This window comes from Podarcis gaigeae (genome assembly GCF_964106915.1).
Source record: "Podarcis gaigeae genome assembly, chromosome: 3".
Taxonomy (NCBI): domain Eukaryota; kingdom Metazoa; phylum Chordata; class Lepidosauria; order Squamata; family Lacertidae; genus Podarcis; species Podarcis gaigeae.
In genome coordinates, this window is record NC_139680.1 from 18935114 (window position 1) to 18956047 (window position 20934).

A 20934-nucleotide genomic window follows, 5' to 3' on the forward strand; every position below is an offset into this window, starting at 1 on the left:
TGCATTTTTAAAAATCATTTAAACTGTTGTGGATATTTTTGGCATAATGTAAATATGTGTGTGCTTTTCTCTGCAATAACAATGTAATCGTGGGTTGTGCAATGGCAACAGCTTTATATTCCCTCTCACACTGTTTCTCTCAAACACCTCACCCTCGGCTAAAACCAAAACCGTACACAAATTTCAACTGCATACAAATTCACAGCCTCCTTCACGCATAGGACACCAGTAATTGCCAACAGAAAATGTATCGCATTAAAGCACACACTTACTTGGAGAGTAAGCCCCCAAAATGCAGCGGGATTTGTTTCCAGTTTGAAGGAACACACAGCACAGGAACAAGCTTTGTGCCTTGAATGAATGTATCGCAACACATTTTTTGTTTCATTTTCACTTTTTTTTCAAAGTTTCAGTGCAAAGTTTTTCAAACTTTAAGCTGCATGTATTCAGGTCTCACCTCACCCCAAAAGAAAGAAAGAAAAGATAGCTCAGCGCTAAAGAAAGGCCAAGAAAAATAACCCACTCACCCTAACCTGCTGAATGTTTCCCAAGAGTCACTCTTAAACAGGTCAGAATGTCTGTCTCTGGTACATTATTATCCTAACCTTAAGCCTGAACATTCCATGAATTAAGGCGAGTTTCACCCTCATGTTGCTTTAAAAACTTACCTCCGTTCGAAAGATAACCCTGACTTGCATTCTTCCAAGTTCAGGTTTATTTAAACCGAGACTCACTTGTCTTCAGTTATGACAAGAAGGTGAACATGTGAGAGAAAATTGCTTGCCTCAAATGTGGAGAAGGGAGACATCCCGTGGAGATAAACCACAGTGCAGTCTGAGGGTGAATGAGCTGCATTTGTGGGAAACGGTGGGAAATGATAGGGTGTCAGTGTTGTGTTACTCTCACTTTACAGCAGCTTGGAAGGTAGACAGTAAAAAGTGTAGCATTCCTCTGCCTGCTGCCATGCAAGCGCTTTCTCACACATAGGCTGAGTAGAGGCAAAAGAGGGCTTCTGTACTTTTAATTGTTATCATATGGGAAGGGGAATTTCATTGAGGCCCAAAAGCATATCTAAAAAAGATAAAGAGACCCCTGGCCATTAGGTCCAGTCGTGACCGACTCTGGGGTTGCGGCGCTCATCTCACTTTATTGGCCGAGGGAGCCAGCGTACAGCTTCCGGGTCATGTGGCCAGCATGACTAAGCCGCTTCTGGAGAACCAGAGCAGCGCACAGAAATGCCATTTACCTTCCCGCTGGAGCGGTACCTATTTATCTACTTGCACTTTGACATGCTTCCAAACTGCTAGGTTGGCAGGAGCAGGGACCAAGCAATGGAAGCTCACCCCGTCATGGGGATTCGAACTGCTGACCTTTTGATCAGCAAGTCCTAGGCTCAGTGGTTTAACCCACAGAGCCACCCACGTCCCTAAGGCATATCTAGTCCACCATTTATTTTTTTCCTCACAGGAGCTATCCAGAAGCCAATGAGAAGGCCACAAGCAGACATGAGCACAATAGCTGTCTTTCACTCATGGTCTCTGACAAACTCCACCTGTTAAAATTCCCTCAATTATTAAACACACAGGATCCCTGACTGCCTTTGCTCACTCTACAGCTGTGCTCCTCCTCACACTTACCCGGGAGTAAGCCCCACAGAAGATGCCAGGGCTTAATTCTGAGTAGACCCTGATAGAATTGCACTGTAAGTGTGAATTTACAATGATACATTTGCGGAGCGTGCCGTCCCCACAGCTCGGATTTGAACCCATTGCCTAAGAGATTTTCCCACAAGCATTCATGAAACTCATAAAAACGAGCAGAGTTTCAACGCCGGAGCCAACATGTGATCACACAGCCATCTGCCATACAGTACTTACTTTGTATTCACACAACCTCCAGGATTCAAATAACCAAAGTTTTGTAGAAGATCTTAGCTTTAACCACAAGGTTATTCTAGCTGGTTCAAATGACTGCAGGGAACATCTATACGGACCATTACTCATCCAACAAATATTGTTTTTGTAATCCTGACGTTTTTATTTGTCACTTTTAGGCAATAAAATGCATACTTCTGCCAGTTATTTGACATTACACTGGCTTTGGACAATTGCCTTTCCCACATATTAATAGTAACTCATTATGGACACAGGACTGGTATTTAGTTAGAACAGGCCAGCTTTTCTAAAAAAAAGAAAAGAAAAGAATGAAATAACTACTATTTCATATTGCAAAAAAGAGAAAGAAACCCAGATGTTTTAAATTCTCATACAGGGGGAAAACACAAAGTTCTATTGTTTAGGAAAGTGATCACAAACATGAAAGTTTTTTTAAAAAACCAGCACCAAGTGGTTTTGGTGTTGTTGTATTTTTTTAAAAAAAAATGTAATTATATAGCTTCATTTATTTGTACCTTTTCCTCTCTGCAAACACAGGCCTATAAATAGCATAATGCTACATTAGGGCAAAGGTCCTGAAGCACCTCATTGCAACACGTTAGCATTTGAAATAATACAGCCAGTTCAGAGGGAAATAAAATTGCACAAGGAAGATCCGGGTGGCAAAAAGGTACCCATAAATATCCCAGATCAAAACATGCGTACTGAGAAGGAAAGTTTTCGGCTTCAACAGGAGTAGCCGCTACTCCTGGCAGGTATGCTTAGTAATGCAACATTGCAGTGGGAACTGAAGAATGCAGAATTAAGGTTCATTTCATTTACTTCCAAATAAAACTGCAATCCTATGCATGTTTACCTGGGAGTAGGGTTGCCACCTTTGTTCTGGCAAAATACAGGACAGAGTGGGGAGGTTGCAGGGGGTGTTTTAAAAAATAAATAAATCTAGTGCTAAATTGTCTTCAAAGCAATCCATTACATTTTATTGCAGCCTAACAGGATGGCTCCTCTGGAAATTGACACACACAGAGACACGAATTTGTAAATCTGTCTGTGCTTGGCTTAAATACATGACCTTTCAAACACCCTTTCGAAAACATGCATTTGGAGAGGATCTCTAACATGGGAGAGAGAGAAGACCTGAAATACAGGACAAAACTATCAATAGTACAGGACGCCACATTTTACATTGAAACACGGAACAATTCTGTACTATGCAGGACAGGTGGCAACAAGTTCAGTTGAAATGGGTTGGACTTACTTCAGAGTAAATATGAAGCAGTCAGGCTGGTTAAGACTGCAGTTTGCAGCTTCGTGTGTTTATTGGGAGGCAAATCCTATTAACAACTCAGAAATGTGATAGCACAGGGAAATGGCAAAGTTAGGATAAGCCACATGGCTGGAGGCTGCAGCTGACCACTACTCTGAAGAATGATTAGCTTTTAAACTGCCGATCATCTGAAACCAGCCATACACTAGCCCAGTGGCGGCCAAACTCGGCCCTCCAGATGTTTTTGGGACTACAACTCCCATCATCCCTAGCTAACAGAACCAGTGGTCAGGGATGATGGGAATTGTAGTCCCAAAACATCTGGAGGGCTGAGTTTAGCCACCACTGCACTAGCCCAAAATATTTTGTCCTGTACCTTTAACAATGGGGACTTAGCAGGTGGCTTTTTCTGTGGCAAGGACGGGAAAATGTTAGGGGCAGCTATTGGAATCACGGGAGTGAGGCAGCCCCAATAATCATCCCAGATCTTAAATAGATTTACTCAAAAGTAAATCTCATTGAGTTCAATTGATTTTAGGTCCCAGGTTTTGCTCCAAAAGGCTCCCATGGGGTTGCATACAGATCAACATCATCCCTTCTGGTGATTAACAATTGCTGCTGGAGCACCTGCCCCTAATTTAGTGAAATTGTGGGACAGTTTTTCTTTATAAAGGGGACCCAATCAGATTCCACCATTTAGAATGTGTCTGTTTTGTTTGTGGTTTGTGTTGTGTCATTGAGGAGCTATCCTGTAAAAATAACTGGATGAACTTGGACTACATTCCTTTGGAAACATGAAGACTGCAGAAAAACTGCTTTGCAGGTAAAGTGCTTTGAGAGAGGGCTCCTCCTCTCACACTTACTCAGTTTTGTCTGATTATTTACATGGTTAATTTCTCTCTGTCTCTCGTTTATAGAATATTACTGCTGTTTCTCTGGTTCCAGTCTGGAGTAGGGAGGAATGGACCAGCATTTACTCCTCCAGGTTGGAGAAAAGACTCAATTGCTTCCTGCCCTGTTAACCATGGCTCTAGGGGAACTCTAAAAATTGTGTATCTTCGCGTTGTGTGATTACTATATTATTATTGTAACTGTAAAACCTTTAATCTCTTTTAGGTTTTATAGAAAGCACCTGTTCCTCCAGTATGTTTTGGGTGAAGCTGCATAAGTCCTTTCTTCAGGACAAATTCTTCACAGTAGAAATAATTGGTGAGCTGTAATCTATGGGGAAAGATAGAGAGTATCACTTCATGCTTGCAGCCTTACTCCTATGTGTACAAGTTCCTTTGGGAGTATCATTCAATTATATCAGGGATTCCCAAACTTGGTTTTTGGACTACAACTCCCATCATCCCTAGATAGAAGGACCAGAGGTCAGGGATGATGGGATTTGTAGTCCAAAAACAGCTGGGGGCTCAAGCTTGGGAAACCCTAGATTCTATCAATGGGGCTTACTTGAAAGCAAGTGTGACCCAGTTAAGCTGTTTACAAGAGGACATAGGTTTTTCTCAGGGAAAATTCAGTAGCTCTAACCTGAAAAGTTCATTTACCATCTATGTTTACATGTATTCCTTGAGTTTCTTGCAGACAGAGATGTAATAAAATACTGGGGGAAGCCATGAAGTAATGAGTTTCTGAAGGGGAAATGTTTAATGGCCAAGTTGGGTTCCTGGGTGATCTTGATTGTGAATAACTGTTCCTACTGTGGGTAGGAAGACTGAACTGAAAACTAAAAACCCTTCAGTTGCATTAAAGTGACACTTGAGCAAATGTTTAAAGGATGGGTGTGTCTGTTAATCAAGTTTGTTAGTGTCCATCTTCATCACTTAGTTTTCCTTGAAAGCGAGATGGATGGATTCATAATCCCTTTTCCAAAACCTGCTTATTCAAGCCTTGCAATGACAAAAGTATGCTAAATTGAAATTATAATGTGTCATAAAGCAATACCTTCTTTTTAAAAACACACACACACAACCCAGAGGACATGTGCCATTTGAAGGCTATTCTTAGCAATTAAATATGTTGTTGGAATAAACAACTGGCTCCAAACTCCACTGAAAGTCTCTAAAGATGGTAGTACATTCTTAATTGTGATGGCATGTTTGACCAGAATAAACTAGCAGCTAACACTCTGTTCTGTGTGTCTCTAGATCCCTCTGGTGTCTTGGTTCTGCTTGACGAGGAGCTAGAAGCTCGCTGTGGCTATGTCCTGTCAAATGATGTGTGGGGTAATACCATATTCCGGGCTTCTTTTCTTGGCTGTCATGTTATAAATGAGGTGAGGCCAACTCATGCTCTGATTCTATACTCTCAGTATCAGCAGTGCAGGAAAGGTTAATGTGCAGTATTACTGTTCAGTGCCCCCTACCAGAATGAAACAAAAGATTTGATCTGTGAAACTTCTGAGAATTGTGGCAGGGACTCCTGACTTGGAAAGCTCCCCTCATTCAGTCTAATCTTTGGTTTTACATTGAGGTAGCTGCTTACGAGTCTTGCAATGCTAGAATCCCTAGCTCAAAGGAGGATGGGAAGCAGAGGCTGGATTTGATTTTCCAGAGATGCTGGATTTCCCCTTACCCAACTGGGGACCTTCTGGATGAACACTGAGCATTTATCTTGATTGATTTGAACAAAGTTTACATGTAGCTTAGACATAATTCAGCAGTGCATTCATCCTGATTTGCCTGTGGAGTGTTCTTCCTGTTAGTCATCTGACATTCTTCAATGCATTCCTATGTCCCTTCCTGACTTCAAAAAACCCACTTTTTTTTGCTGCACTAGAGTTACAGAACACTCTAGTCCAATGCAATTTAATTGCACAAACCTAAATTTCCAGTGTGTGCTTGAATCCCCCCAAAGTTTGCAGTTACTAAGTAATGGGTAGACCACCTGTGCTTTTTTCCTCCTTTTTGCCTGCCCTCTGTGTACGTATTATGCTAAAAAACACCAGATGCACTTCCAGGCTTCCAAACATTTGCAAAGACCTCTCACATTTGAGCAGATACTGATAATAATAATAAAAACAACAACAACAACAACAACAACAACAACAACAACAACAACAACAACAACTTTTTATTTATACCCCACCCTCCCCAGCCAAGGCCGGGCTCAGGGCAGCTAACAACCAATAATAAAAACAAGTTGAATGAATACAACTTAAAAACAAGAATAAAATACAACATTAAAATATTGAAGCATTAAAATATTAAAATGCAGCCTCATCAGGAGTGCAACATCGTATCCCATTGCAAAGAAAGCGGATAAAGGTAAAGGTAAAGGTACCCCTGCCCGTACGGGCCAGTCTTGACAGACTCTGGGGTTGTGCGCCCATCTCACTTAAGAGGCCAGGGGCCAGCGCTGTCCGGAGACACTTCCGGGTCACGTGGCCAGCGTGACATCGCTGCTCTGGCGAGCCAGAGCCGCACACGGAAACGCCGTTTACCTTCCCGCTGGTAAGCGGTCCCTATTTATCTACTTGCACCCGGAGGTGCTTTCGAACTGCTAGGTTGGCAGGCGCTGGGACCGAGCAGCGGGAGCGCACTCCGCCTCAGGGATTCGAACCGCCGACCTTTCGATCGGCAAGCCCTAGGCGCTGAGGCTTTAACCCACAGCGCCACCTGCGTCCCTAAGAAAGCGGATACCTTGCAATAAATTAGCAATGGTGCTCTTGCAAAACAAATCTGCTCCCCCATGCAAAAAATGATAAAATTTCAGTTTTAGTTTATTGAGGCAAGAAAGGTGACAGAAAACTACTGTGGAATGTGCAGGATAACAGCCACATGACAGCGCTGCTTTATAATCTCCATGCAGTTGCTCAAAAAATTTTTATCCGGAAGCCACCCAGTTTTGGATCACACAATGACAAATGTCATTAATAGGCAGGAGTCCCAGGGAAGCAACTAGTACTGAGTGAAAACCTGATTGCCATCTTTGTGGACCCCAGTCCTCCACACTTCCTATAGATAAATCCAGATGGTAATTTTGAAGTTGCATGTGCAGAAAAACAGAATAAATCATTCTTCTTTTCATACAATTTAGTGCTGGGCCCGATGTTGTCCAAATGGCGCCATTCAAACAGGTGGGGGAAATCAGCTGAAAATGAAAATAAATAAATAAATCAGGCAAAATAAACCTAAAGAGGGGTACCCCCAAACCATGAGGACTAAGTAAGCTCAGCAAACATATAATTTTGAAAAGGGAGAAGTGTGAAGAGAGATATGAAATAGCGTATCCAGGAAAAGAGCCATCAATGATGTGCTGGAATACTGAATAGGAACACTCCATACTTCAGGATTTTGTAACAGGAACTATTTGTTGTAGGTGTTCTGCTGTCCAAGCATGCTAACCCACACACATTTGTGTTTTGACTGTCAAGAGAAATGTGTGATGGGGGAAGCTGGGACTATTATTATTATTAATAATAATAATAATTTATTAATACCCTGCCCATCAGACTGGGTTTCCCCAGCCACCCTGGGCGGCTTCCAACAAAACATTAAAAAGACAATAAAATGTCAGACATTTAAAAAATATCGTAATGAAAGGCCATAGATGTGGAGGCAATGAGAAAACAACTCTGGGATAATGTATGCAAGCATTAAATTAAGTTATTTTAAGGAACCAGTTATGTCAGATTCTCTGTGAAAAGCACTGAGTTGGGTTTTGGAAGAGAACAGCAGAAGAAGAATCTGCTCCAGGTGATGCTCAGTGACAAAATCTACAGAAGCTCAGTGTTCTCCTCAGATATTATCTCCTCCTTGAAGATGTAAACTACAATGACACAACTGATAGTAAATGCAGCAAACTTGTATAGATCATCACTCTGGCTTTATTAAGCACTTTGGTGTGGGGGGGGATGCATCTCTATCACTAAATTCAGTGTTTTCTTCCCAAACCAATATCTCAAATTATTGCAGATGGATGAAAAGTTCTCTCTTACTTTAAACATCAGAGTGTCATTATTCCAAGACCTGAGAGCAGCTACAACCTACCAACACCCTATGCGCTGCTCCTACCCCACATGGGCTCCAAGGGAAATTCTGTGTGAAGAGAATTACATGGAGGTAAGAAATGGTTCGATATGCTTCCTAAGAATGAGTTGGTATAAAAATGATAAGAATATAAGAGCATTTAGCTAAAAGATTATCAAAATAAGACAAAAATTAAGCAGAAGTAGCAAACATTTAAAGAAGCAGAAAGGGAAGTTGAAGGAAGTCATAGGGTGGGGGAAAATTTTCTTTTATTTTCTCTTTTATATGATAAATGTGTTGAATATTAGATTGTAAAATCTAATTTAAAAATTTTATATATGTGTATATATATATATATATATATATATATGAGAATGAGTTGTGCTACCAATGATCCTACCATGTGCAGGATGTGAGCAGCCTTCCTCCTTTACACAACAAATAAAAACATTGGAAACTTAAGTTCTGTAAAATAAGGAAACTGGTAGGAGGGAACTGAACAAATTTGGACCTCATAACCTGTTGCACATTCTATAAATAAGTATAATCTCGTTTCAAGGTATCAGTGAAGACCGATGTCCCTGTGATTTCAGATTATGAAACTGCAGAATGGATGTCTGCATTGCCTGAGGTAAGAGGGGGGAAGTATATGATATGCTGGTTTTTGTAAGTTTTATTACCTACCTTTCATGGTAAGAAACACTCTAGAGTTGAATTATGTCAATTCAAAAACAGAAAAAAATAAATTTAAATCCAATGAAATATCAGTTGAAATCTCTCTGTCCCTTTCTCCCTCTGAAAGAAATTGTTTGTAATAAGCTGCCCATCCTATGTGTATACTACAGTGGTACCTCGGGTTACATACGCTTCAGGTTACATATGCTTCAGGTTACAGACTCCGCTAACCCAGAAATAGTACCTCGGGTTAAGAACTTTGCTTCAGGATGAGAACAGAAATCGTGCAGCGGCAGCGGGAGGCCCCATTAGCTAAAGTGGTACCTCAGGTTAAGAACAGTTTCAGGTTAAGAACGGACCTCCGGAACGAATTAAGTACTTAACCCGAGGTACCACTGTATAATGGAATGCAGAGCCAAGTGCAGTCATTATTTGTGGTCCACCAAAGGAACTTGAAGTAGTGGTTTTGGATTTTTTAATTTATTAAAAAGGGAAGGGGAGGTGTTAAAACATCGTCCTCACAACCATAAGGTAAGTTAGACTGAGATCGAATTACTGGTTCAAAGTCACCTAGTGAGGTAGCAGGTATTCAAACCCAAGTCTCACTGGGCAACATCTAGTATTTTGTCTGCTACGACAAATCACATCAATTCTGGTCATGGCATAGTTTCTCCAAACCTCAAAGTGCCCACTGAGAGGAATATCTCCATTCTGCATGGTGGATCTGTAGCCATAACTAGATAGCAGCCCCCCTTTTATGTTCCTAGCTTACAAAAAATCTACGGCACTTCAAACCCCCGACAAAAAAGTACCCATCACACTTTACTAATACAGAAATAGTTGGGCATTCCTCTGGAATATATCTAGCTCATGAATGCCGGTGGATTTTGTGGCTGGTTGAAGATTTGTACTGAAGTCTAGACCTTGCATAACATTCTTTAAAAGCTTGTAATGAAATTGAAAAATGGCTCATTTTTGTTCTGAAGCTTAAGCCGCTTGAAATTGCTTATCAGCCTAATACGCTTCCTGCTCTCCCCCCCCTTTTTTTTAGGCACGAAAAGTTCTGTATCAGATATGGCAGCTGATATTCTATTCTCCTTCGGGGAGAAAGAAAACATTGGTGAGTGACGCTGACAAGCTTGGCTACAGTTTCAATAATACGCTGTCAAGAGTGTTCCTCCGGTCTCCCTACTCCACAAATGAAACAGAACTTTCAGTGGTGAGTTAATCCTACTATGAAGAAGATGGTATTGCTCAGATAGGTCTCATATTCCAGCTGGACTAATAAAACTTTACCAAATGTTTTTTCAATAGGCTAATGGGGTCACTATGAGCACAATCAGCTCCACTTCCATGTACAGACAAAGGTGGCTGCTTCTGTTGATTGACACCACAGTGTCATGCCCAGTTGGTGAGTACCTCCCTTCTCTTACCCTAAAAAAGCATAGTTCATTCCTACAATCCAATGTGACCTGATCCTTTCTGGGAAACTGTTTCCTTTATGACCCTTTTCATGAAGTCCCACGACACCTGGTCAAATGCCTTTTCTGCATCTATTGATATTAAAGCAGCCTTTTTGTCTGATCTTTCTTCTTGGTATTCTAGTGAAACTACTACATTCCTCATGTTGCTATGTATGTATCTACCTGGCAGAAAGCCAGTTTTCTGGGAAACTGTTACATGAATGTTAATACAAGTCAGGGCCTTCAGCAACTTGAGTTGTATGCCTACTGTGTCTGTAAAAAAATAATTAAAAATGCATGTATTAGTACTAGGTCTTAAAATAAGATTTGGTCAGCTTGTGCATGGGTGGTGTTGCAAGGTGATTCACAAACATTTAAATGTTACCTCCTGGTGATCTTGCCTGTTTTTTGTCAAGCACTGATCTGAGTCTTACTAATCGGCAGATGGTACCAGCTTTACGGATGTTGCCATAATATGGACTGTGCCAAGTATGATCCCCCGATTGGTCCTTCAAGAACCCACCTTTACATCCCATAATATATCAATGGCAGTTGATGGGCAAAGAATAGAGAATCCTGAACGTTTCGGTTATACGCTGGATCGTAACCACACACACATTGTAACGACTATCCCAATTGGAGCGTCTGGGGGCAGGTTAAAGGTAAATGTGATTTTTATAAAATCAAACAATATGGAAGCAGGCTCAAGTTGGTATACAAAAAAAAATGCAATGTAAGTTTCCATTAATTCAGTCAGCTGTTAGATCAGCACTGCAGCAAAGCAAAACCCAACTACTTATTTCCTTTGCATATAGATATTGCAATCAACCCAGCTGGCATAGGGTAGGGCTGTCTCCTGACTTGTTCTGCTTATGTAGGTGAACTCTGAGGCCTCATGATATGGTTTTACAAACTAGAAAACAGTATAAACTCGCCCCATGAAACTTCTGCTTATGTACAACACTGTGACCTGCCTTTTGGGTCTCTGAAGGAATGAGGTCACTAAAACCTTGCGACAGAAAGATTAGTGTGTTCATGTTGACTTCATATTGCCATTGAAGTGTTATGAAGCCTTAGATGGTTGAAATCATCATACCTGAGAAATCAATAAGGCTGACATGAGTCCTCGAAATATATCTATACACCAAATCAGATTTTTATAAAGACATTCTTGATGGCTTATCTTTAACTCTGGAGTGCCCTTCCTCTACAGTTTTCTGAGCCTGCCTTCAGAAAGTAGTGTGATGTATTTCTATTCAGAATAGCTTTTGACAGTATCATGTACTGTGTCAATCTATCCAGAACCCTCTAGATGGGGCAAGCTTTGAAGTCAATAAATATAAAGTGTTAAACTTCTGTTATTCGGGACAATGATAGATGCATTTAAGCACTGCAGAATAGAATGTGGGAAGATACAAACCCTGTATGTTTTGAGTTCAGGGGCATATAACTACTTAACTGTACAGGTGGTTTTCACTGCTGTTCGTCTAAATCAGGCATGGCCAAACTTGGCCCTCCAGATGATTTGGGACTACAATTCCCATCATCCCTGACCACTGGTCCTGTTAGCTAGGGATGATGGGAGTTGTAGTCCCAAATCAACTGGAGGGTCAAGTTTGGCCATGCCTGGTGTACATGAATCTACTTTCCTTAACACTTTTTTCCCTCTTGTAGAGCACTGTATCCAATGGTGTCTATGGGGCAGTATATAGCATTGACTTATTATTGGAGCATACCTGGACAGATACAGATTGGCACTTGACCAAGTACACTGTGATTAAGCAAATCACCACACCCTTCATGCCTAGAATACCAAGAGTAGTCAATAGTAAGTGGGGCTAAGATGCATCTAATTTTCAGTTATATGGGTCGTTGTACAAAGCTGTGCCTTACTGATAAAGTGTTTTGATTTATTTATTTTTATTAATAGATGAATGTACTTTCATTAGTTCCTCTGCTGGATTTCTTCATATATATAAAATCTTAATTCACCATCTGGGATTTAATCCCCTAGTCCTGGGTCCTAATATTGACTCAAAGATGGTATGTGGAAGCATGTAAATGCATGGCTTGTAGTTTTTTGTCTCAAAGGTGAAGAAAACAGTTCTGCAGTAAAGGGTCTTGTTGGAGGGACGGGACTAAGATCCCAATTTCTTATTAGCTCTACCTCTCTTTAAAATCAGAACCAGTGAGGGCAGTGAAGGTCCTGTGTGAGTGTCTGGAGGCGGTTGGAGGATGGATGGTGGCTAACAGATTGAGGTTGAATCCTGACAAGACAGAAGTACTGTTTCTGGGGGACAGGAGGCGGGCAGGTGTGGAGGATTCCCTGGTCCTGAATGGGGTAATTGTGCCCCTGAAGGACCAGGTGCGCAGCCTGGGACTCATTTTGGACTCATAGCTGTCCATGGAGGCACAGGTGAAATCTGTGTCCAGGGCAGCTGTTTACCAGCTCCATCTGGTACGTAGGCTGAGACCCTATCTGCCTGCAGACTGTCTCGCCAGAGTGGTGCATGCTCTGGTTATCTCCCGCTTGGACTACTGCAATGCACTCTACGTGGGGCTACCTTTGAAGGTGACTCGGAAACTACAACTAATCCAGAATGCGGCAGCTAGACTGGTGACTGGGAGCGGCCGCCGAGACCATATAACACCGGTCTTGAAAGACCTACATTGGCTCCCAGTATGTTTCCGAGCACAATTCAAAGTGTTGGTGCTGACCTTTAAAGCCCTAAACGGCCTCGGTCCAGTATACCTAAAGGAGCGTCTCCACCCCCATCATTCTGCCCAGACGCTGAGGTCCAGCGCCGAGGGCCTTTTGGCGGTTCCCTCATTGAGAGAAGCAAAGCTACAGGGAACCAGGCAGAGGGCCTTCTCGGTAGTGGCGCCCGCCCTGTGGAACGCCCTTCCAGCAGATGTCAAAGCGATAAACAACTACCTGACATTCAGAAGACATCTTAAGGCAGCCCTGTTCAGGGAAGTTTTTAACGTGTGATATTTTACTGTATTTTTGGTTTTTATGGAAGCCGCCCAGAGTACCTGGGGAGGCCCAGCCAGATGGGCGGGGTATAAATAATAAATTATTATTATTATTATTATTATTATTATTATTATTATTAAGCAAGTTTATTTTGTAGGTTCCTTTGCAGAATACATCCAAGAACACACCCCCTAGGCAGAATATAGATCCTTAAAGAAAACTCTTTCTTCTGCATGGAAAGTTTTTGGGAGCTTACTAAACCTACAAGTTATTACCAGTGGCTACCAGTTGACTTCCATCATCTAGTTACAAAAAAACATGTAGATCAGTTTACAGAAACTTGAATTCTCTCTCTCTCCCCAGCCCCCCGTCACATTCTTAAATGAGAGTAAGCTAGTGGTAAATTCTCCTGAGAGTTTATTTTCAAAGTGGAGACCACGGGAAACAAAGTGTGTTCTAATGTTCTAGTTACAGGTAGGTAGCCGTGTTGGTCTGCCATAGTCGAAACAAAATAAAAAAATTCCTTCCAGTAGCACCTTAGAGACCAGCAAAGTTTGTTATTGGTATGAGCTTTCGTGTGCCTGTATCTGAAGAAGTATGCATGCACACGAAAGCTCAAACCAATAACAAACTTACCGTATTTTTTGCTCTATAAGACGCACTTTTCCCCTCCTAAAAAGGGGAAATGTGTGTGCATCTTATGGAGCGTATGCAGGCTCAATGGCTTCAGTGAAAGCAACGTGAAGCCTCCGGAGCGCAGCGGGAGCGCTCCCGCTGCGGTCCAGAGGCTTCGGGTGGCTATCCCTGAAGCCAGGAGAGCAAGAGGGATAGGTGCGCACCGATCCCTCTTGCTCTCCTGGCTTCACTGGAGAAGCGCTGCGCAGCTTTCCCTCTCTGTGCAGCACCCCTTCAGCAAAGCAGGAGGAGAAATGGAAGGGGCTCCGCTTCTCCTGCCGCTTCCCTGAAGGGGCGCTGTGCAGAGTGGGAGAGAATATTTCTTTTCTTGTTCTCCTCTAAAACTAGGTGTGTCTTATGGTCGGGTGCGTCTTATAGAGCAAAAAATATGGTAGTTGGTCTCTAAGGTGCTACTGGAAGGATTTTTTGTGTTCTAATGCACTATTCTTGGTCCTTGGATATTATTGGACTAAAATTCCCATGATCTCCAACAAACACCTGGGTGCCTTAGGCTGAAGAACACTGTTCCAATATTCATGCCTTCCCAGTGACAAAATGCTTTTGTCTTAACACAGACACTGTTCCAGAAACACGACTCTTTGATGTAACCTTGGGAGTCTTCCTTCATGATGTCATTCTGGTAGCACTTAAAATAGGAGAGGAACATCTATCCCGTAAGGAAGCACAGCAAAGGGGTTACAAGATCTCTGACATTCACTTCCCCAATGGAACAATAGGCTTTAACTTGGTAGTACCTTTTGACGATCCCAACATCTTAAGAGAGGTAAGGCAGCTGGGCATAACATCTCACATAATGGTTGAGCTACTGGTAGGTTGGATACAAAAGCTATTTGAGTCTCCTTATGCATGTATTTTCTTGATCCCGGAATTAGACATTAACTCTAACCATACAAATGTGCATATAATTAACTTGATCTTGGCAAATATGCATGTGTTTCTCTGCACTGACCACTCAAAGTATTGAGAGTATTGGGAAACTTTTGCCTCAATAAGTTTGATCTTGTGCTTTTTAGCATCTTACGGTAAAATACTGGTGGGAAGTGGTGTTGAAAGCTAATATGAAGGTACATGTGGGAGAAGTTCATACCTAGAATATGGCGGTGGGGAGAAAAACATCTGTGCAGCGCTAGAGATCTTTCTATTGTCATCCTTCCAAAGTGATTTTGGCATAATGTGACTATTGCCCTGAAAATCCATTCTGATTAGGCTAATGCAGTCAAATTCTCTCTCTTCGTGGGTTTTACAAAACTTGCTTAAAGTATGTGAACAAAAATGAAACCAAGTATCACCTTCATGTGAACTACACTCTGAATGTGGGACCTCAGCTGAAGTTGTACCACCACCCTGCCGACATAGAATGCATAATTGCAGATGTTGGTAAGTTGTTTTGTCTAAACTGACAAAGTTATAACTCCTGAATGGCTTGTTTAAGTTGCATGCACGATAGCTAGACAATTCCTATTGTATCCTCTAGAAATATAAACCACTGGGAGCAATGAAATCTGTGTGAAACTGAGTAGATGAGCCAGTAAACTGTCTGGATAGATTTTCTTTCTTTGCTTTTTAAGACTTTAAAACTCTCATAGCATGTCCTAAAGACGTCTCGTTATCCAAAGGAGAGGCAAATATTTGCAATACGTAACCCCAAACTGTATGATAGCAGTCTTCTTTAGGCTCTGGGTTCCACCATCAATCCTAATTTGAAACAAAGAATCTACTTCTACTTTTCTCTCACTCCATGACTCCTCCATTTTTATTTTTATATACATAATTTAATCACTTTTTTTTTTAGTGTAACCTATCTAGGGCACAACCCCAAATTTGACTATGTACCATGAGTTGAAAGACCAAGTATGCAGATAAACTGTGGGGAATCTGTGGCCTTCCAGATGTTGAGGGACTTCAACTCTATTGGCCATGCTGGCTGGGGCCAAAGGGAGTTGGGGGTCCCAACAACATCTGGAGGACACCAGGTTACCCATCCCTGATATTGATAATCTTTATATTTGCAACCAAATGGAGAACCCAACAGAGAAGCGGTTTCCGGTGTCCCTACCTGTTAGGCATTTCAATGTTAAGCCACTTCTGTCAGAAGCCTGATGAGATGGTATCTTTTCATGCAGCTTTTTTTCAAAAACAACAACATTCACTTAGCAACTTTCTTTTTTCCTTTACAGAACTACCAGAAGGCATTGGGTACTGCGACAAAGAGAACATGTATTTAGCTGTTCCGATTGCAGGCCTATACAAGTACTGGAGCTTATATGTAGGCAGTAAGCCGCTAAGTCAAGCCACTGCCCTCGCAGATGGGTATTTTGTTACTACAAATGATACTCATCTAATATTGCAAGTGCCTCTCTTTGCTGTTGGGATTATTTATGAGGTATACAACGTGAAGGCCTTGGTGCCTAAAGCTTCCTTGTCTTACTTGATGAAAAAAGCAGTGATATAACTAATGTGATTTCCTAGGGATGGGAGGCCTGCAGAACTCCAGATGTTACAAGTTCTATCAGACCCCAGCTAGCAGGGTTAATAGAGATGATGGGGAGCTGTAATCCAAAATCACCTGAAGGTCCACAGGCTCCCCATAGGCTTTTCTTCTGCAAGGATATGTGTGTCAAAGTATGGATGCCCAGGGAGGGTGGACAGTGCCTCAGATGATGGCAGGGGTGGGCCATGCACAGGTTCTAGGTATGGAGAAAGGGGTATTCACAGAATTGTGTAATTGTGTTTCAAAGCAATCCTAGTTGATTAGTGTGGTATTTGTACAGAGCCCCCGGTCGTCTCACGGACTATTGACCTGTACACCACTAATCCGCTGCCACCAACCAGGTCCTCCCTGGTAAACCACTTAGTCTCAGTCAGGTTCTCAAGTTAACAAAGAAAAGTGTAGTTTATTGCAGACAAAAACAAACTTTAACTGCATTCCAAACATTGTTACTCCTTACCTTTTTAGTCTTAGTTTATCCTGCCTCTATCTCTTCTACCTCCCCTCACACAAGAACCCACTGCACTAACTGTCTCTCTAGTTCCAACTGCCTGCCAACTGCTTTTCCAACTGCCTTTCCCAACCAACCAACCAACCCACTAAAACCAACCAACTACCCACCAGCAACTAACTCAAACCTCGGGCTAAGCCCATTTATAAACAGGTAGGCTCCGCCCCCAGATTTCCTATTGGTCTACATTTTAACCCTTTTTCTCCCCCCTGTACAGACATTTTCTAAACAAACAGGCAAACACCACAGTTAGTCATATGGGTTTTTAATTTATTTTGGTTGATGAGATGATGGCTCAAATACATTAATTTTGAACTAATGCTAGAACATATAAATGAAGTTATCCTTATAGATACACTTCTTATCATGTTTAAAGGAAGTGTCATTTGAGAGAATTCGAGCCAGGTTTGATCTTCTTCTGAAGAAAACAAGCACTATGGAGACTTTGGATATCTTCTCTGTTAGATGCAATTTTCACTCTTCACAATTCATAGGTGAGCTATATTCCAGTCCAGTTTATCACTGAAACAATGGGGAGATGTCTTATGATCTATTGTGTTTTATTTTTTAAAAAAAGTTTGTTATTTATACATTTCACATTCCAAAATTTGACTTTCTTCCTTCTCTTTCTGCGGTTCCCTAAATTTATTTTTTAATATCTTCTGCAGATCCAAATTCATTTAACTTGTTCAATTAATTATGTACTGTAAATATATACTCTCATAAAAGTGCAGGTTATTACAATAATCCTGCTAATGTTTTTATCTGTTTACAATTTATCTGTAAATATTCAATGATTCTTATGATCTGATTTACTGTGATCTGGCTTTTCTTAGTGTGCTACCCTAATGGAACAGTAACCATATCTGCTCTCATGAAGACTGTGCCATCCATTGACATGGGCAAAACTAGGCTGAAGGACAGCACTTGTAGGCCTAAGGAGTTTACAAAGGAACAAGTCTTCTTCCAGTTTCATGTTTCTACTTGTGGCACTTCACTAAGGGTTAGTCCTTGGGCGAAGGGTGTGGAGAACAGAAGGGGAAAAGTGTGTTCTTTCCAAGCATGATGAACCTGAAATATTTTTCCCAACAGTTTGAAGGTGATCACCTTATTTATGAAAATGAATTATTATTTGAAAAAGAGACTCTTCCAGCACAGGGACCACCAACTATCACAAGAGATCCAGCCTACAGGTAGGAGTTACTTTTTTTAAAAAAAAGATGAAACCAGCACTACTCTAGTATCTAAGAAATGTCCCTCTGTTGCAGGCTGACTATCTTGTGCTACTACCCAATCAAAGAAACGCTCATGCAAAGTGCTGTGATCTATGGCTCCTCCTCCTCTTCTAGAACTCTTCCTACTGGCTATGGCACAATGATGACTAGGACAAATGTAGCAGGTAAGCAATCTTGTAAAATGCAAAAACCAGGAAGTATGTAACTTCATTTATTTGTGTGTGTGTGTGTGTGTGTGTGTGTGTGTGTGTGTGTAAGAGAATAATCATTGAATACTTTCTTCTCCTATAGGCCCTAGAAGAGCAAGGCAAGTTCTATATATCATCTCAAGCATGTTCAAAGGTAACATTTTCCTAAAGGGAGAAGGAGAGCTATACTTGAACTAAAACTGAATATATAAATTGTTTTAAAAATAATGATCTCCTTCCCTTTATTGCTCTTGCTGTTGGCAGATGAATCTTTCACAGAAGCCTATGGGCAACATTCGGTAGCTCTCAAATACTCAAGGGAACCTGTTTATCTTGAAGTTGAACTAAAAGACGAAGCTCCTGGTGTTGAACTGTTCTTGGATAACTGCTGGATGGCTGGGTCTGAAGAGTTTGGCGCCATTCCCCAATGGAGCATCATTGAAGATGGGCAAGTGGCTCTAAACACCTGTTCTATAACCGTAATGATCAAGCTTTGTGGATTAATGACTCTTTATGTCTCTTCTCAAACAGATGCGAGAGCAAAGAGAGTGGATCTGTGAGCTTCAGCCCAGTTACTAAAAGTGACAGAGTGAAATATCCCAATCACTTCAAAAGGCTGAGAATACAGATGCGGACTCTTCCTTTGAGAAAGGTACAATCCAAGTGAAACAGACCGGACTAGAAAATATTCATTGTGCATCTTCCATAGTTGAGGCAATCAGTTCACAATTGTCAGTTTTACTTGAGCATGACTAATTAAGTGCTGTGGCATTCCTAATCAAATGTCCCACCCCGCATTTGAAAATATATTGGGTGGGAAGTGCATGATGTTACCCAGTGAGCAGTACTTAATTTTAGTTTCTTTGGGATTCCATTCTATATGGCAAAAGCCGCTTAAGCCAAACTCCTACTGAAGTTCAGTACAACCAGAAATGGCACATGAAGGGCCAGTGCAAATGATGTCATGCAGGGGAAACAGAATAAGCAGCCCTAGAGTATCAGCACAAACATCTGACATCATCCCTCTTTGCTAGTGAACACTGATGGGAGGTCTGAGTAGGTCTTTTTCTCTTAAAGTTCTGAATGGCGTAGACCTGGCCTGTGCAAGTTGTGAATCCATCAGATCAAATGCAGAGAACTCAATTGTTTTAATGGTACCCTACCTCCTTGCCTTGGAATGCAAAAGGGGGCTGTGTTGGTTAGGCTTAATCAGTGCTTTTATTGAGTACCTTCTCACACACAAAAAGAGTTTTGATGCATCACAGTTACCCAGGACTGCTCTATACTGTTGTCATCCAAGCGCTGGTCAGAAGTGTGTCACTTTTAAGCAACTTTTTAAATGCTGGCACTTAGCATATTGCTATTTGAAACAAAAAATGTAAAATCCCACTACAACAAAGCTAGCATCTTTTCATAAAGCTTTTTTTAAAAAAAAAAAAAAAAGTTCAATTAAGGGATCCTCTCCATAGAAATAAGGCTTGTTGAATGAGAGCACTTGGGTACAACATTTTCAGCTGTAGGACTTATTCTTGCAATTTTCTAAACCCACCTGAAATAAGGGTCCTTTAATTTCTCTCTTCCCCTTCTAGGTATACTTCCACTGTACCGTAAAAGTCAGCACCTGCCTTCATCTGCCTGGTAATGGGCTTCCAGAAGGACAATGTTTACAAGGAAGGAAGCTTGGTAGGTGCAGCACCGAAAACTCGGGAGATGCTGGCCATTAACCAGCTGCTGAACTTTTAATATATTGTAAGGTTACTTGTCTTATCCCATAATTTCAGTGCAATGTTGTTGTTAAAGAATTGGGGGGGGGGTCACCAGCTCTTTTCAAACTTCGTGGTAAATATGCATCCATTAATTCCAGGAACAATTGACTATACTTGCCATACTTCAGATCAGCGTTCTGAAATCCACGGTTACGCAGTAGCTGGACCAGTCTTGGTTAATCACTCCTGACCAAATTAAGTAGTCGGACACACAGATATATAAGGTATGTTTGGGGAATTTCAATAAATACCGTATTTTTTGCTCTATAAGACTCACTTTTTCCCTCCTAAAAAGTAAGGGGAGATGTGTGTGCGTCTTATGGAGCGAATGCAGGCTGCGCAGCTATCCCAGAAGCCAGAACAGCAAGAGGGATTGCTGCTTTCACTGCGCAGCGATCCCTCTTGCTGTTCTGGCTTCTGAGATTCAGAATATTTTTTTTCTTGTTTTCCTCCTCCAAAAACTAGGTGCGTCTTGTGGTCTGGTGCGTCTTATAGAGCGAAAAATACGGTATACAGAGTTTACTTTTTTATATAGAATTGTGCATCTATCAGTATTGCTGATTGCCTGTGGCAATCCAGGGTTCTCCAACCTACCTTTCGTAGACCTACCTTGAAATGCTGATTGAACCTGGATCGCTTCCGCATTGCAAAGAATAAATTCTACTCAGCTTTAGGCCCCAGCCTTATAGCAAGATGGTATACAAGATGCTGTGTATAGAGGACGAAATAATGCCTTTGGTCTTAAGATCAATAACTTAGACCACAATTGGTGCTGCAATATATATGCAGTTAGGTTCTGC

General features: G+C 41.5%; 1 protein-coding gene and 1 long non-coding RNA gene across 4 annotated transcripts; one reads left to right on the forward strand and one right to left on the reverse strand.

Annotated features, from left to right (window-relative positions):
* The first annotated feature begins 3941 nt into the window (after positions 1–3941).
* On the forward strand, positions 3942–20378 carry LOC310840352 (uncharacterized protein). The gene is made up of 22 exons (XM_083730154.1): positions 3942–3985; positions 4080–4147; positions 4279–4371; positions 5313–5440; positions 8082–8228; positions 8695–8766; positions 9862–10029; positions 10125–10221; positions 10718–10935; positions 11948–12101; positions 14501–14709; positions 15206–15323; positions 16124–16329; positions 17322–17439; positions 17782–17948; positions 18038–18138; positions 18214–18344; positions 18472–18522; positions 18633–18816; positions 18900–19020; positions 19958–20051; positions 20233–20378. The coding sequence occupies exons 1-22, from the start codon at positions 3957–3959 to the stop codon at positions 20322–20324; spliced, it is 2766 nt and encodes a 921-aa protein (XP_083586280.1). The 5' UTR covers positions 3942–3956; the 3' UTR covers positions 20325–20378.
* Positions 6799–17097, reverse strand: LOC310840727. Of its 3 annotated transcripts, XR_014562051.1 has the most exons (5): positions 16895–17097; positions 16003–16145; positions 13516–13552; positions 8105–8204; positions 6799–7257 (listed from the first exon to the last, which is right to left on the reverse strand). It is a non-coding gene; the product is annotated as an uncharacterized lncRNA (long non-coding RNA). The 3 variants fall into 3 exon arrangements; XR_014562050.1 differs by lacking the exon at positions 13516–13552; XR_014562049.1 differs by lacking the exons at positions 13516–13552; positions 16003–16145.
* Positions 20379–20934: the final 556 nt, after the last annotated feature.

Bases quoted from the DNA above. Each gene is read 5' to 3' on its own strand.
- LOC310840352 (XM_083730154.1), top strand. From the start codon at position 3,957: ATGAAGACTGCAGAAAAACTGCTTTGCAG. The intron at 18,345-18,471 runs GTAAGCAATCTT...CTTCTCCTATAG, and splicing joins GACTAGGACAAATGTAGCAG to GCCCTAGAAGAGCAAGGCAA. The intron at 20,052-20,232 runs GTAGGTGCAGCA...CATTAATTCCAG, and splicing joins TTTACAAGGAAGGAAGCTTG to GAACAATTGACTATACTTGC.